Here is a 17,088-nt window from a genome sequence, read left to right on the forward strand (position 1 = left end):
GATGATTGTTATGATATCTGGTATTGGGCATTACAACATAATACATAGACCGTAATCCAACAACATCTATGACTAATAATCCACCTTCAGTTTAGCATCCGCACCCCTTCCAGTACAAAGTTGCAAGCAACAGACTATCGCATTAAGCAATGTGTGTAAAGTAAATAATAGAATTACCCTTGGATAAAACACTGTTGTTTTCTCCCTAGTAGCAACAACACATCTGCAACCTTAGAAGTTATAAAGTCACTCTCCCAGGAAACTAGACGCATGAACCTAATATCGAGCATAAATACCCCCTCTTGGAGTCACAAGTGTCCACTTGGCCAGAGTTTCTACTAGCAACAGAGAGCATGCAAGATCACAAATAACATATGCCATGAATATATAATAAATCTTAACATAGTATTCAATATTCATCGGATCCCAGCAAACCACACATAGAGGATTACATAAAGATGATCTTGATCATGTAGGGCAGCTCACAAGATCGATACATGAAGAACAAGGTGGAGAAGACAACCATCTAGCTACTTCTATGGACCCATAGTCCAGGGATAAACTACCCACGCACCACTTCGGAGGCGGGCATGGCGATGTAGATGCCTCCGGTGATTATTTCCCCCTCTGGCAGGGTGCCGGGAAGAGCTTCAGAACCCCCCGAGATGGGTTCTGCGATGGCGGTCGCGACGGAACTTTTTGTGGATGGAGGCTCGGGTATCCAGGGTTTTCCTGAGAAGATGTATAAATAGGCGGAGGATTCAGGTCGGTGGGGTGCCTGTGGGCCCCACACCTACCTTAGGGGTGGTTTGGGCGCCCTGGTGCGCCTCTTCGTCCCCCCTCCGGACTTCGTATTTGTTTCGGTAAAATATTGACTTCGACTTTTGTTTCGTCCAATTCCGAGAATATTTTATGTTCGACTTTTCTGAAATACAAAAAACATCAGAAAACATGGAACTGGCACCGTGGCATCTTGTTAATATGTTAGTGCTGGAAATCATGTAAAGTGCAACGAAGTGTAAACAAAACGCTTATGAATTGGTGTAAAACAAGCATGGAGCATCAAAATTTATAGATACGTTTGAGACGTATCAAAGATTATATGGAACTATCTCCAGGAACAACATGATCAATGTCCATTTCCTGAGCTTCACCTTGATTTTGAATTACATGATTAACCAGGTCATTGAGCTTAATGAAATCCTCACCAGGCAAAGCATCGAGGTCAAGTGCAATATCAGGAGGAGGAACATTAAGATTCAGATCCCCATTGCCAAGAAAAAGGAATTCCATATTCTGCCGAATATTGATATTGTGTTGCATATTCTCCCCATGGTTAGCATCAAATGGTTGATGACTGGGTTCCCAAGTAGGCCACACAGGAGCAGGAATATGCACATCATCATGGACCTCAGGTACCAAATTAGGCTAGAAAGGTTGCATAGGCATGGGATGAGGTGTGGACCCATCTGTAGGGAGATCATCTTCATGAGCAGGCAGATTGCCAAGGAGCTTCTGACTGAGAATAAAAATAGGAACAACCCATGATTATCCCTGGAATGAATTCCCATCAGTCACCACATAACTATGTGGAATGTGCTGGAGTTCTGCCACCCTGACCTTAACCAAAATGGCACCATAGAAGCTAGCTTCTTCATCCCAAGCAACAAAAATCCCAAAATCCTTGACTGCCCTCTTACTGCGTTCAAAAGTCCAAAGATTCCGAGGATAAGCAACAAGCAACAACCAACATTCTTGATTGTAAGTGAGTGCTCGATGGTCAATCCCTTCATTATGATTAACAAACGAAATAGTTCTTCCAGCAAATTGGTGAGGGCTTTGGTTTACTAACCAATCTCTATCAGCAAAGGAACTAACTCGAACAAAATCAGTCGCAATGGGACATCTCTGAATCATCTCAAGAGTGAAACCATACTCTATCTGAATCAGGTAGCGCAGCATATTGCGCACAAGGCCAAAAGGAATAGCATCACCTGTCGGCGGAGTAACATTAGAAATGAGGATATCCTCATGCTTCGCCCTAATCCCATCTGTGACATGATATCGACATTGCTGAGGTCGGTTGGCCACTTGGATGAGCTCATACTGACCAGGTATGTAGGGCGTCGGATCAACAGGGAAGTTGGCCATCGCCGTGAGGAGCTCCGCCGGTGAGGCAGACGGGGCGGTGCTATAGTGCCTTGGGGTTTGCAGGGGTTGACAAGACAGAGGAGGTGAAACGGCCGCGATATTCTGACGGGTGGAATAAAGGCTAAGCTCTAGATTAATGTGCTGAAAAGACCTCTTAGACGTTGGTGGCTGATCTAATTTGCACCGTTGGATTCACTTCAATTGGACGGCCAAACCAACAGGATCTGGGTGCTGACCCTGTATATCTAGAGTAGGAGATATTCCTCTTTCCAAAAAAGGCGGATTTTGTTTCTTTGGGACCCAGACTTTCTGTTGACTAACTGCAGGATCTTCGCTAAAAAGGAAGGCATAACAATCAGCCTTAATGTGACCAAAGGCTTCACAAAAGTAGCACCTGATATTACTCTGACAGTTTTCTGTGCGTGATTACGCGAAAGGCAACAACTGCATCTTGGGCCACTCATGGGCCGTGCATGCCTGGCAGTCTGAGGCACACTCTGTCTCAGCCCATTAGGAGAATTCGAATTCCCGCCCAGATTTCGGAGATCTCTGTTAATGCGACCAAAAACCTGTTTTGAGGGGATCACCGGACCATCCTTAGATGGATAGCTATTCTAGGATTTCCTAGTATTGCCCTTATTCATCCTAGTGATAGTAGTGTTAACTTAAGAAATTCTCCAGTTTCGTCAGTTAACTATGCTATGTAATCTTTCAGTTAAGTTCAGAGATGATCATGGATGAATATTCCATCTAGATGATGGTGTGATATGGGTTTTAATTAGCTTGATATTCTATGGTATTGAGATTATGAATTTATTATTGATGATTCAGCATGCTTACTTTTTATGGTGGGTATGTATAAAAAAAAGCTTGATTATTTGTTTTAGAGCATTATTCGTGAACTATATCGCCTCTTAGGAGTGTGCACAATGCTTAGATGCATGCCAATCATTATCTGTTGAGTTGCTATCTATGTCATTTGCATAGATGATATGGTGGTGCTGGTGTGCATATTTGATCCTGTCCAGTTTTGGACAAACCTTTGTGTATCTTTTATTTACTGAATGCTAAAAAACATATCATGCATATATAGCTAATAAAACCGATAAGAACATATGTTGCTGATCTAGTTGTCTATGATATCAACTATACCTGACCATGGGAAGCCCGACCCGAACGGCCTGGCCCGAATTTTCCGGGCTTGGGCGAGCCCAAGCATGTCTATGGGTCGGGCCTGGGCCGTAGATTTAGGCCCGATGGTCGGGTTGGGCCAGGCCTAGGCCTGAAAAATGTGTGAAATAGGGAAGCAGCTCGGCCCGAGACCTGAGGCCCGACGGGCTTTTGTAGGGATGGGCCAGGCTTGGGCCTGAAAGTTAGGCCAGATGGTTGGGTCGGGCCAGGCCTGGGCCTGGATTTTTTGCATCGAGCTTTGTTAGACTCGGATCGAAGCCCAGCCCAGCCCGAAGAATGTCCAGGTATAGTATCAACCTCCTCATGCTGCTGCTGCAGAGAAGTTTTGTTTTTTGGCTATTGTAAATCAACTTCTTCAGGTGTAAATTGCTCATCCTGGCGTCTTGAGTATTTCCTAAGTTTCTATCAGTGAAACTATTTGTTCTACCTTTCCATCATGTTCATAGTATTCTTCTGGTGATGAACAGTGTCTAGTTTCTTAGCATGCTTGTTTGGTTCGCCAAGCTAATTGTTTTAGGTCGCTACCCTGCTGTTGTGGGTTTGACGCCTAGATAACTACATGTGGTGTTTCTACTAGAAGATGGGCCCATGGTTAAATTTACCATAAGCCCAAGCACCCCCTGCCCCCTTGTGGATGTGCTCGAATGAGATTTCTACTTGGTATTTTTATACTATGAAGTGTACGTGTTGCTATCTTAACAATTTATTGTTTAGTGTTAAGACACCACATGCAGTTAATGGGCTTAGGATCTTATTGATAAATTAATGTCAATAAAGTTTCAATAAAACTAATTATTGGATTTCCTGAATGATCCAAACTATATTAGAGTGTTATTAAATGTTTCCTACGGATAATTTGGATTAAATAAAGATGTCGTTGTTTCCTCAATATAAGTATTGCCTCTTCTCCAGTCCCTTTGCTACCTTTTTCCTATGCCCCATTTGGTTCTAGTTTCCCTTTGCAAACATGATCAGGACTAAAGATTGACATTGTACCCTTAGTATTTTGTACAACAACAAAAACATCAAAGCCTTTTCCCAAAGCAAGTTGGGGTAGGCTAGATATAATACCCTAAGTATTGCCTACTTTGAAATAATGCCCTCTAGTCTATTATGTGGAGATCAAGATTCAAACCTGAATATCCCATAATTAAGTTCAAACATATATACAAATTTCCTCACCCTATTGGTGAAAGCAAACACTTTAACATAACAAAACTTCCTTTTTATTTTTACAGTGAAGATCAAGATATGAAGATCAATCAAGATTTAGTTAGTATTTTATCTATGTTTTTCTTTCTTTAATTTTATATTTGTTTCCTTTTTTGTAAGAACTCATGTAAAAATACTCTTGCAATAAAGAATATTTAATTCTATGCAATATCTATTTTTACCTTTTTCTTTTAATATTTCATATCATTTTATTAATCGAATTCAATTTGAATGTAAGATTCGAAATCAATTTTGAATTCAAACTCTAGTTAGGTATGATCGTGTATGATGATTGTTCAATAAAATTGAGTCTATGGCTCTATGTATTTGTAAAGGTTTCAAATATTCCCAAGTCCGAAAACAAGCAAATGTCAGGTCGAAATTCATAACACATTCTTGGATGATTTAACCCTAAATCACCAAGTCAAAGGCTAATTAGAAGTCTACGTTTTCCTCATTTCTAGATGCATGAATGCAAATGCAATAATTTTCAATCTACAACGCGAGACCTAAAACTATGGAATCTAAAAAAAGGCAATTACAAATGTGCACCGAGGTGAAAAAATGTGATTTTCAGAATATAAATAATGTATAAAAATAGACATGTACATATTTGAATTCTCTGTATGATATTTTTTAAAGAAGAAAAGATTTGCACCATGTATGAAAGGGCAAAATTAGTGCTCCAATTGTTGCCTTTCCTATGGCACACATAATTACTATTTTTTTCTCGGGTCCAAATGTGTCAATTAAGTTTATGAAAAATTTACAATCATGAAAAAAAATCCTAAGTATAGATTTTGTCGAAAGGTCTAATTATTTTGGTGAACTCACTGTTCATGTAGGGAGCCATGCCACTTGTCTTGTCGAAGCATGTACGTCCTTTTTCCCGGGTAAATCAAATACGCATCTTTGTTTTCTGTAGGGATAGAAGCAACAAAAAGACATGTGACGTCATACACTTGAAGTTCTTGAAAGGAGTACTTTGACCGCTGTATGCTTATGGCTTTGGGGCTCATGTAGCTCTCATGGTGATCGATGTTACATGCCCATCTAACTAAATATCCATCTGGTAGGTTATAATTAGCTGAAAGTTAGATTTGCAATCCGAGGTCGACTAATCTCGATGCAGGTAGGTAGATAGGCACTAGCTTTGGCGCCAAGTATGTTTCAAATACTTACCTTTCCGCTTACAATCTCCCACAGAACCACACATAACAACTTGGCCGAATCTACCAACTTTGCAGAGTAAAAAACAGACCCCTTCTTCTGCTTCAAGCTCTCTTGCCAAAATCATTGCCGTATCTATGTGTACCGTAAAGTCAAAACATCGAGTCCCATCAAAGCAAAACGCAAAAGAAATGTTGAACACGTAGGCATCAAAATGAGCTGTAAAACGATATCCGAGCAAGTAAACTGCATAGACGCGATAGAGGAATTCGGAGAAAGTGATCGATTGCCTGCCCAAACTAATCAAAGCCCAAAGATCATGACGTTCCTCTGGGTCGATCAATCGACAACAATGCCCGGCGGCCCCTACGGGTGAGTTGACACTTGATCACTATTAGTCGGCATATGTTCATATCTGAACATACATTGCACGGCTCTCTACATTAAGAAAAAGAAGAAGATAGTATGGGTGTGTGTGTATGTCTGAAGATACAAAGCTGCAAAGACTATTCTTCTGTCATGTAGAAAAGGGGAAAATAAATAAAAGATGAAGGGGATTCGACGGTTCAGGGCGCCCGGAAATGGTCGCGATTTCCTTCTCAGAATCGGATTCGCCGTGCAAAAGTACGTACACACGCGCTAGTGTGCTTTTGATCGCTCGATATATTCTTCCAGGACACTTAACAGTCACTTAGGTCAATTGATCATTAGCTATAGCGAATACAGCTAGTTAGCCTTTTGGGCTTTTAATAGAAGCATGATTCCCGTTGTATTGTCAAGGGGGAAATCAGCGTGTGGTAGTAAAAGGAGGCTGGCGAATATGTGATTTTTCTCGTTAATGCCCGACAGCCGAAACGGTAGTTATGATACATTAGACACGTACAGTCCCAGTGCTGGATGGAATTTATTCTTGAACAAAAGGTGGCTAGTTGCATGGTATCGTAAGTCAAGTCCCAAATGGAAACTTCCTACTTGGTGGACATTGGGTTACCAGTGTCAACCAGAGAGGTCATGGTGGTAAGATTCTCACTGTCAAGCAAAATCTATTCGACGTGTGCTGATCTTTGTTGTGTAAATTCCGACTTCGAATGGTAGACGGTTCGCACAAAATATGTATTGGGAGTTGCACTCTAAGAGTAAGTGCTTCATGGGAATTTGTTTTGGAAAAGTCAGTGCACTAAAAAACCAAAACAAAAAAGCTAAGGCAAGATACAAATACAAAAATGGAAACTTTTGATCGTGCTTCATCGTAAGTCAAGTCCCAAATGGAAACTTCCTACTTGCTTGGTAGGCATTTGGTTACCAGTGGTCCTGGTGGTAGGATTCTCACTGTCAATCAAAAACTATTCGATGTTTCTTTGTGGAAACAAAGTTTGTGCTGATATTTATTATCTAATTCAAAACTTAGAATGGTAGATGACTCTATTGGAAGTTGCACTCTAAATAAACATGTACATGTTCACTGGTGTGAAAAAGTTTATATATATTAATTAATCATGTAAATGCGGAAATCTAATTGGCTCACGTGTGCATACGAAACGATTATGCGAAAACACATTTCAAAATGTCATAAATTCTGAAATAAAATTTTGCATGTACATCTAGACATTTTATATTTGAACAAAAGTTTTCAAAAAAAAAGAATATGTTTGTGGCCTGTGTAAAAAAAACACAATTTTTGATGCTCTATCATGACTAATCACGGTTGCACATGAAACCATTGTGTGAAAATATAAAAAATTGAAATAAAATTTTGCATGTACATCTAGACATTTATGTTTGCAGATAAGTTTTTGAGAGACATAAACATTTTTTTTGTGTCCCGTGTAAAAAAGACAAATTTCGATACTCTATTCATGGGACATTTTTTTGTCTTTTTTACACAGGCCACATAAAATGCTATTTTTCTCCGAAAACTTGTGTGCGAACGTAGAACACCTAAATTTACACACGACATTTTATTTTATTTTTTTTGACATTTTTATAAAGATTACACATTTTCATAATAGGTTCGTAAGCACCTATGAGCCAAAATACCACCTCCACCATGTAAACGTTTGTATTCTTTGGGTGTGCATATAAGTATTAATAGGAACGGCAATTTTTGTGTGTTTGTATCTTGTGTTTTTTTTTTCTTTTGTTGTTTTAGAGCACCTACTTTCCATTTTATTATGCCCTTGGCCCACGAATTTATTACGCGAAACTTAATACTGACATTCATATGCATAAATAGTAGGATTAGATTTTGGAAATCTTAACATTTGTTTTCGCCAATTCGATATCATCTCGGGATATGGGAGCCATTTGCTTCCCTCAAGCCCGTCAACTTATATAAAATAAACTTTGGCACAACACTCTGGATAGTTTTATATACATAAAAATAACTATGCATTATTCATCGCTTGTATGCACAAACAAAATGAATTGTAAGGTGTGACAGCAGAAGTGCCAAGAATTATGTGACGATACCACAAATTATATTGTGAAATGTACAGTTTTGGAGACATCCCTTCCAAATGTGACTTTCAGATGAGATTTAATCGGTCTCATCCTAGCGATATGGCATGCTCTTTTGGAGCAGTTGGCAATAGTCTAACTATCACCAAGACTGAAAATTTTCTAGAATCTACATAAGAACAGTAAATTCTCGGTGGACTCCATGTCAATTGCTAGTCCAACCTAAATTACCGATCCATAAGAGTAATGATTTTTTTTCGAAAATAAAGATACCATTGAAAATAAATAAATAAACGTGGAGGAGTAATCCTTACCAAGGATAAGATCTAAAACACAACTGGCATAGGAATACAATGTGTGAGTTGTGTCATTATATGATCAGTTATCGTAGTAGCTTCTAGTTTGTATCCATAACGGAGTGTTCCAAACTTATTTGGTAACTGGTTACAAGAATCGATCACAAGTTCATAATTCTTACTAGGGCAAAGCACTTTGTGTAATATGGTCGCTTTGACTATGTAGAAACAATAATATTTTAAATAGGAATTTGTCTCTTATGTTGGTCATCTATCAGTGTACCAAAATGAAGGTTCATGGATTTATCTTCACATAGATGGCAGCGTGATTTATGAACTGGTTCTCCGGCACCATATGCATTCTACGATAGCTACTTTAGCTCTATTTGTCGCCTTTTATATTTAGTTTTTTTTTGAATTTATGCTGCATCTTAGTTATGCAGAGACATGATAGCTCCTTTGAATTATGCAGAGACCATTTGCGGCAACCTAGTACACCTAAAGGTATTGGTGCATCCTATATTTTCCTCGAAATCAATCGTGAAATGCTGTTATTCATTTCACTAAATCTTTTTTACTTACAAACTACTGTTCTCCCTCCGTCCATAAAGAAGGATTATATGGATACATTCGAATTTAGAAAAACCTCCGACGATTTTTTTTATGAACAGAGGCAGTACTACACTTACCACATAGGTGATCATAATTTACATAATAACGAGGCTTAAAAGAGTGAACCAAAATTTAAAAGGATGTGCAAATGAAATGTGGTTCCCCTAGAGGTTCAGATTAAATACCAAACAAACAGAACCTTAGATTAAGTATCCCACAGGATACTCAGATAGTGAAAGTGAAAGGGGTGATTTGTTTGTGTTAGCACCTACACTTTCAGTTAGTACTGAGAAGGATGTGTTTTGTCTCCCTCCTCGTGGGCTATTTAAGCCTCCCCCGCGCTCCCTCCCTCCTCTCATTCCCAACCAAAACCATTTCCTCTCCCCCCCTTCTTCCCACCTTCTCTCCTTCCCAAGGCAGTTAGCCAGTTACAGCCTACAGCAGCCAGCAATCTCCAGTGCACTGACCGGCGACGAGCATGAAGTATGTGCTGGTGACCGGCGGCGTGGTGAGTGGCCTCGGCAAGGGCGTCACGGCCAGCAGCATCGGCGTGCTCCTCAAGGCCTGCGGCCTCCGCGTCACCTCCATCAAGATCGGTAACTTCCCCCACTCCTCCCCCCGCGCCGCCGGCCGTTTCTCCGGCCCCGCACTTCCCGCCGCCGTTTCCCCATTTTTATTCCTGGTCAAAACTGGAACACAGAGAGAGAGGGAGCAAAAAAATAACGTCCGTTATCTCTTTCGTAATGGCGGCCACGTGATGGCACAGCACCGTCCAACGCCACGACGCCTTCCCCGTACACAGAGGGCCTGCAGCAGCCTCCGCCATTTATTCTATCCCTCTGTGTACGTGTCCCCGTGTTCTTCTGGGTTCTTGCCGACCCCAAAAAAAAATGTTTTAATGCTAGTACCAGTAGCTTACTTAGCTTAGCGAGGTAGGTTAACCATGCTCTTCTACCTAGCTCACAAATTAATGATCTGTTCTTCCCAAAACATAGCAAAACGAATGCACTTTGCGTTTGCAGGCCAATACTTTTAGATATTTCCAACAGTTTTCCTCTGCTGCCCCTGTTCGTAGTCCATCGTGAAGAAACTGCTAAAATAACGATTTTACCGTGATCTATGTGGTTACATAGTCGTTGCTTTGGTGAAGTTGGGCATCTGAATCTGATACTGTCTCGGCTAGTGTCACTATCCTAGTTCCTTCATACACATGAACTTCTCAGGTGTATTTTATATGGGGCTAGTGATCCAGGTCAAATTTGGCACCTCGTGCTTCAAGAAGATTTTTTGTCTTAACTGAGACTTTTCCCGAAAAAAACCCGAAACTTTTGTCTCCTCATCCAGGCCAAGTGCCGTGCACCTTTCTTGGGTCTAGTTCTTAACAAACTATTTTTTCCCTTGTCCTGTCATGTACATACATCTGACTCCCTGTTAGTAGTAATTTACTATTGTTACCTTAGATTAGTGGCGTTTCTCATCTTGTTTATCTGCCACTCCCCATGTGATGCAGATCCATACCTCAACACCGATGCCGGAACCATGTCCCCCTTCGAGCACGGCGAAGTGTTTGTCCTGGACGACGGTGGTGAGGTACTCACTACTAGCTGTTTTACCATCTCCTTTGGCCTGCCTCACTGCAATAATTTCTACTAAAGCACTTGTCTAGAAGCATACCTGTGTTATCAACACAGTATAGGCAAATGCACCATGCATGGATAACAAAATGCCACCTCAACACCTACAAGATGCCACGTCAGCACCATGCCCAATTTTTAGCAGTCCATACACTTGTCCACTTGTCAATGGCAGACAATTTTGTACTCTTCTTCCATGTCTTAGTATTCTTAAAACTGAGCTAAGTATTGGATAATTGCAATTCTTCTTTTTCTTCGGCTCATTGGACTTTAATTTGATTTTTGCTTTTTGGTAAAAGGTGGACTTGGACCTTGGAAACTATGAGCGGTTTCTGGACATCAAGTTGACTCGCGACAACAACATAACCACGGGGAAGATCTACCAGGTGATCCGGAATAAACTGTCTCTGTCTAAGTGCACAAAATCTTCAGGACAACTTGCTATCTAGTGGAAATTCGTGGTTTATAGTACTTCACCTTGACATCTACAGAAGTTCAAAAAAAAGAAAAGCTTGATATTTACATATTGGGGGATATCCTGTTGTGTTTCTTGTAACAATACAGTTGGGTATTTTATTACCAGAATTTTCAGTGGTGTCACTTTATCAGACTCTGTGGTTTATATTTCACCTTGGCCCTTTATCGAAAAATGTTTCACCTTGACAACTATATATATGGGCCTAGGACTAGAATTGCAATTAAATGCCAAATGTAGCTGTTGGCAGTTCTGTACCTATTGAAATTTAGGACCAATGAAGAATATTCTGTACCTTAGATTTATATCCTCTTTACTAGGCTAGTGTTTCTTGGATAATTAAACTAAAATCTAACAGTTAAAGTCTCCTTTCTAATCATCAAACTACAGGCTGTTATTGACAAAGAACGAAGAGGGGATTACCTCGGAAAAACTGTTCAGGTGCGAATTGGTAATTAGGATAGAGTTCCCCTGTTTCTTGGTTCTTATCCAAATAGTACCCTTTTTTGTTGATGACTTAATTGAACTAAGTCTCTTTAATCAGGTTGTGCCACACATTACAAATGAGATACAAGAGTGGATCGAGCGTGTGGCGATGAATCCCGTTGATGGCACAGACAAGCCAGCTGATGTGTGCGTCATAGAACTTGGTGGCACTATAGGTAAGAACAACTTACTACACCACTGTAGTGAACCGTGGAACTTGTCAAGAACATTATGGGCATAGTTGTCTGCAAGTATACTAGTGCACTGGACAAAATAGTATTCCACTACATAACAACAGTTCCATTTTTGGTGCAGGGGACATCGAATCGATGCCTTTTATCGAAGCATTGGGTCAATTTTCGTACCGCGTAGGTGAGAAAAAGTGACGTCCTTCAGTGTTTTACTTATTCCTTTTACCATGCTTTACAAATTCTAGCTTCAGGTTTGTTTTGCAAATAAAATCGAGCTTCCATTAACATGATCATACTCAATATGCATTTCAGGAGCTGGCAACTTTTGCTTGGTTCATGTTAGTCTTGTACCAGTTCTAAATGTAGTTGGTGAACAGGTAACTTTTACTCACAACGAGGGACCATAATTCTAAAATATTATCATTGTCAGCAACTCTCATTTTCACTTGCATTGTTTACTTTAAATGATGCAAACTGTCATTTTTCTAGAAAACCAAGCCTACCCAGCATAGTGTCCGTGGACTAAGAGGACTTGGATTAATGCCTGATATATTGGCATGCCGCAGTACTGAGGTATCAGGCATTGTCTGTATTGTAATTTCATTTTCTTCAGAGCCCTACCTCCTATTTTTAGTCTGTCAATGCTGATGCTAAATCTGTACATGGTTTGCTTTGTGCTTGATGGCAGCCTCTGGAAGAAAATGTGAAACAGAAACTCTCGCAGTTTTGCCAAGTTCCGGTAACTAGTCTTTCCTCTTAATGCGAGGGTAGTGTAAACTGAGTCCTTTGCATAACGCAACATTAGTGCTGACTTTGAGTTTTTCTGGCAGGTTTCAAATATTGTTAATCTCCATGACGTAACAAACATTTGGCACATCCCCTTGTTGCTCAGGGTATGTCCACATAAAGTTCCACCTGTTACCTGAACCCGTATTTGGACGTGCTTTCCTAACGATATATACTGGTTTTTTACAGGACCAGAGAGCCCATGAAGCTATTCTGAGGGTTCTTGGCCTTTGGTGGTACGCATTTTGGCCTAAGTATGACAAGATCATCAATTTGACTCATTTATAGGTATACTAAGCATTATTTCTTCTGTTAAATATAGTGTGGGCAAAGTGTCTCAAGAACCCAAGTTGTCCGAGTGGACTGAAAGAGCCAGCAAGTTCGACAAATTGAAATCTCCGGTTGGTGTTTTGAACTTTTGAATTGTTACCTTCCTTATTATCTGGTGCTAAATATTCGACACAAATATTTTCAGGTTAGGATTGCCATGGTTGGAAAATATACTGGTATATCAGATTCCTACCTGTCTATTTTGAAGGTGAGTTTTATCATAAATTCATGCATTACTCAACTACTCAAGTGCCTTCATGTGCTTCTTAACTTGTTGGCATTCAGTGCAATCTTGGAACGCATCCTTATTTCCCGTAGAAAAGCTATCCTTGTGCAAATTTTTTGGGTGTAATCAAATTTAATTACTGACACCTCTGTCAGGCTCTTCTGCATGCATCGGTCGCTTTGGACAGAAAACTCGTGGTGGACTGGGTTCCTTCCTGCGATCTAGAAGATTCTGCAGCTAAAGAGGTCAGCACATTGCTACTGGACACCATTTCAGTTTCACTGCCTAAGTTCCTATAGTGGTGAATTTAATGATTCTTGGGTATTATTTCATTGTACAGACGCCTGATGCCTATGAAAAAGCATGGGATCTGCTAAAGGTAAGCACGGCCATGGTATATATTTTCAAGCAATGACATTATGCAGAAATTTGAAGATTTTTCCACCTCAGGGTGCAAATGGAGTACTAGTTCCGGGAGGCTTTGGAGATAGAGGTGTCCAGGGAAAAATTCTTGCTGCAAAGTATGCACGAGAAAAGAATGTTCCATATCTTGGCATTTGCCTGGGAATGCAGATTGCAGTGATTGAGTACGCCCGTTCTGTCATGAATTTGTGTGGCGCTAACAGCACAGAGTTTGATCCAGCTACAAAGACACCTTGCGTTATTTTCATGCCAGAGGTACTTTACCTTACCTTATTTTCATGCTACAAGTAATTTTCTTCGTAAAATTACATTATAATTATATTTTCTTCTTTAAATGGTGCCTCTGCAGGGCTCCACAACTCACATGGGTGCAACAATGCGCCTTGGTTCAAGAAGGACATTTTTCGAGGTCAATAACTGTAAATCTGCTAAACTGTAAGAACTTTCTTACCCTCATTTTCCACCTTTTATGCCGTCTCCGCATTCCATGTTGTGAAATTAATTGTTATGGAATTTGAAATGTCCTAGGTATGCCAATGCTAACTATGTGGACGAAAGACACCGCCACAGATACGAGGTATGTCAAGAAGAATATGATGACATGTAACTTTCTACTATTATAAATCCACAGATTGGTGATAAAAAAAACCTTTTTTCCATTTTCAGGTGAATCCTGACATGGTCTCAGAATTTGAGAAGGCAGGCCTTTCTTTCGTTGGAAGGGACGAAAGCGGGAGGCGTATGGAGGTAAGCCTTACTAGTAGTAATAGTAACACATTGGTATTTTTGATCCCCCAAACATCTGATATAAAATGCTGGATACAGATTATTGAGCTACCGGCTCATAGGTTTTTCGTGGGCACGCAATTTCATCCTGAATTTAACTCTAGACCTGGAAAGCCGTCACCACTTTTCTTAGGTAAAACATCCTCAAAACTCTACTTCACTCTGTCTGATACAGATGCCAGTTTTGTTTGGAAAAGCTGAGCACCTGAACAGACTAGCAATAAAATGACACAAACACTCTTGCATATGTGACAGGATTAATAGCTGCATCATCTGGACAGCTAGAGCACCTGCTGCAGCGTTCCAGCGGCACTGTCAGCTCGCCGTCCAGATGCATTACCGGCACCGGAGCTGCCAAGTCCAATAAACTGTTCAAGAATAAACCGTTGAATGGCCTGGTGACCACATACTTCGGGAACGGCAGCAGCATTCACATCTAGCATCACATCAGCTGACCTTTTTTTTTTCTGCATGTGTCGTGTTTTTTTTTAGTATGGATTTAAATCTCTCTGATCAACCAACCAAGAAGAGATCGTCAGCTCCAGCGCCATGACGAGCTGTTTCCGGGGTTTTAGGAAGGGAACTATTGGGCGCATGAGCGCGTGGAAGCAAATTAGCTAGGGTTTATTAGTGCCACTCTAGTCTGCTATGGCTTTCGCTTGCTTGCTTGTTTGTTTTATTAAGGATGGACGTGCAGGTGCGCCTAGCTTCAGTTTCAAGCCTGCCGTCTCGCCTGCTTGTACATTGTAAACAAGAACTGCTGCTATCCAGAGACTGAATTGTTATAAACTAGTAATATTGTGGCAAAAACACGCACCAAATTGTTCAGATCTGAACTTGGTGCTGTGTGGCTCATGTGTATATTCACTACAGTGTTCTCCCTCCTTTTTTATGTGGAATGCAGCGATTTGATAGAAATACATTTTTTTAATCTGGATCTTAGCTCATCCTCCCAACAGCATGATGAACTCTTCAGTGCTTAGGTTATGACTTCTCTGTGAACTGAAGGAGTAGCAAACAGCGGATTGGGATGTCGACCAGCGCAAATTGCAAAAAATTTAGAGACAAGATACAATGAGATGAAACATCAATTAGTTGGATATGGAGACGTGCTTCAAAGACCATTGCAGGCAGCCTGAAGCTTCTGAATGAAGTCCAGGAGTCCAAAATTGTCATCAAGTTTAGGAAGGCAACTGAGAAATCATCTAGATCTACTCTTCAAGTAATGGGGTGCAAGTGAAATAATTCAAATAATGCATGTGGAGGGGTGTTTAGCTGGTCTTCTTAACGTGTGTCAATCTGACCAATAAAAACACAACAAGTGCCACCGAATGGCGTGAACGTCCAACATACTATGACACATCAGCACAAACAGTGCAACCTGCGCCGCAAAGCCCACTAATATATTAGTGCAATTTAAAGTTTCTCCAACTCCAATATTCTTTAAAAAAATAGTCCTTGCAATGCACACTTTAAAAGTTAATTTGTCTCAAAGGAAACCAGTTGGTTCAATCAAAATTCGAGCAAATAGCTTCAGTTATTACATAGAAAATCCAAGCACACAAAACACTGTCCTTACAATGCAGGGTAGCAAACTAACGAACCGAGAAATCTACTAGCAAAGATTTATTAGCTTGTGCTAAGCGACTAATACTGTAAACAGAAGGACGCCATCTGTTTACTTTTGAAACTAAGAGGAATCCTCCGGCAAATTAGCCTTCAAAACACAGGGCCCTCATGTGTTTCAGTCGCTAATGGAGAGCAAAAACTCGCAGTCCCATGAAGGATTGGGCTCATCGTCCTGCAAAATGAGATATACCATTGAAAAAGGTAAGCATATAAGCATCATTACAATGCTGCAATCCAAATATATCAGGATGCAATCACACTGACCTTTATTACCAAATTCTCACTAATTTTTGTTTGGATGTTGTTGACATCTGAATTACCAACACAACTATTTTGTTTAGGATCATCAGCTACAGGGTGCATATCCTTCGATGGCACATAATCAACCAGCACACTCTCTGCGTCAAACGATGCCAACAAGTTATGCATTTGAAGGTAACCTTCTTCATTTAGGAAGGAAATAAACAACAATAATCAAATAGTTGTATGTATGCAATTTACTGTTGCTATTGTCCGTAGCGATAAAAGTTTGGATGTGAATCACCAGCTGATGGTTGTCTTGCATATCCCTAGTTGTCGAGGCTTCAAGGGTTGCGTGGGAATTATTCGTACCAGCATAGTTGATGTAAACTGTCGCAGAGAGATCAGGCTGCATCACTGTAGGAGGAGCCTGCACACACATGTTATTTGCAGGTTGGGGAAATAAGCTTGTAGCGTGATTGTATTGCAATGACTAATTTTGATGATAATCCCTATATAGTTTTGCAATATAGTACATGTCGCAGAGATGACATGTTACGAGCGGGAATGATGCTTGAGGTGATGATCGGTGATATTCCGTTCTAGAATGGCTCGTACAAAGAGGCTCTGTGCATGCTTTGTTTCGGAGGCTCAATCTATGTTTCTGCAGTTCATAAAGGTTTTGTTGGACTTCTGTCAAAAAAAAAAGGTTTTGTTGGACAATGGTGTGGAAATTCCTATTGGAACCCGGGTCCAGATGAACTTGTTATCTGGCCCGACCATTTTCTGTAAG

At 40.4% G+C, this 17,088-nt stretch overlaps 1 protein-coding gene across 1 annotated transcript; it reads left to right on the forward strand.

Moving 5' to 3' along the window:
• Window positions 1-9,467: 9,467 nt before the first annotated feature.
• On the forward strand, window positions 9,468-15,236 carry LOC124707069 (CTP synthase-like). Its single transcript, XM_047238724.1, has 21 exons — window positions 9,468-9,685; window positions 10,600-10,679; window positions 11,023-11,109; window positions 11,589-11,639; window positions 11,743-11,860; window positions 12,000-12,056; window positions 12,188-12,252; window positions 12,365-12,448; window positions 12,564-12,614; window positions 12,706-12,768; window positions 12,851-12,897; window positions 12,984-13,062; window positions 13,137-13,199; window positions 13,373-13,462; window positions 13,558-13,596; window positions 13,668-13,895; window positions 13,990-14,075; window positions 14,169-14,217; window positions 14,307-14,387; window positions 14,466-14,559; window positions 14,682-15,236. The coding sequence occupies exons 1-21, from the start codon at window positions 9,568-9,570 to the stop codon at window positions 14,864-14,866; spliced, it is 1,815 nt and encodes a 604-aa protein (XP_047094680.1). The 5' UTR covers window positions 9,468-9,567; the 3' UTR covers window positions 14,867-15,236.
• Window positions 15,237-17,088: the final 1,852 nt, after the last annotated feature.

Source organism: Lolium rigidum, chromosome 4 (assembly GCF_022539505.1).
Source record: "Lolium rigidum isolate FL_2022 chromosome 4, APGP_CSIRO_Lrig_0.1, whole genome shotgun sequence".
In the NCBI taxonomy this organism is placed as follows: domain Eukaryota; kingdom Viridiplantae; phylum Streptophyta; class Magnoliopsida; order Poales; family Poaceae; genus Lolium; species Lolium rigidum.

What these genes read in the sequence shown, in the direction of transcription:
- LOC124707069 (XM_047238724.1), top strand. Translation starts at nt 9,568, where the DNA reads ATGAAGTATGTGCTGGTGACCGGCGGCGTGGTGAGTGGCCTCGGCAAG. An exon ending in TCGACAAATTGAAATCTCCG is followed by an intron (nt 13,063 to 13,136) that starts GTTGGTGTTTTG and finishes AAATATTTTCAG; the next exon opens with GTTAGGATTGCCATGGTTGG. An exon ending in AAGATTCTGCAGCTAAAGAG is followed by an intron (nt 13,463 to 13,557) that starts GTCAGCACATTG and finishes TTCATTGTACAG; the next exon opens with ACGCCTGATGCCTATGAAAA.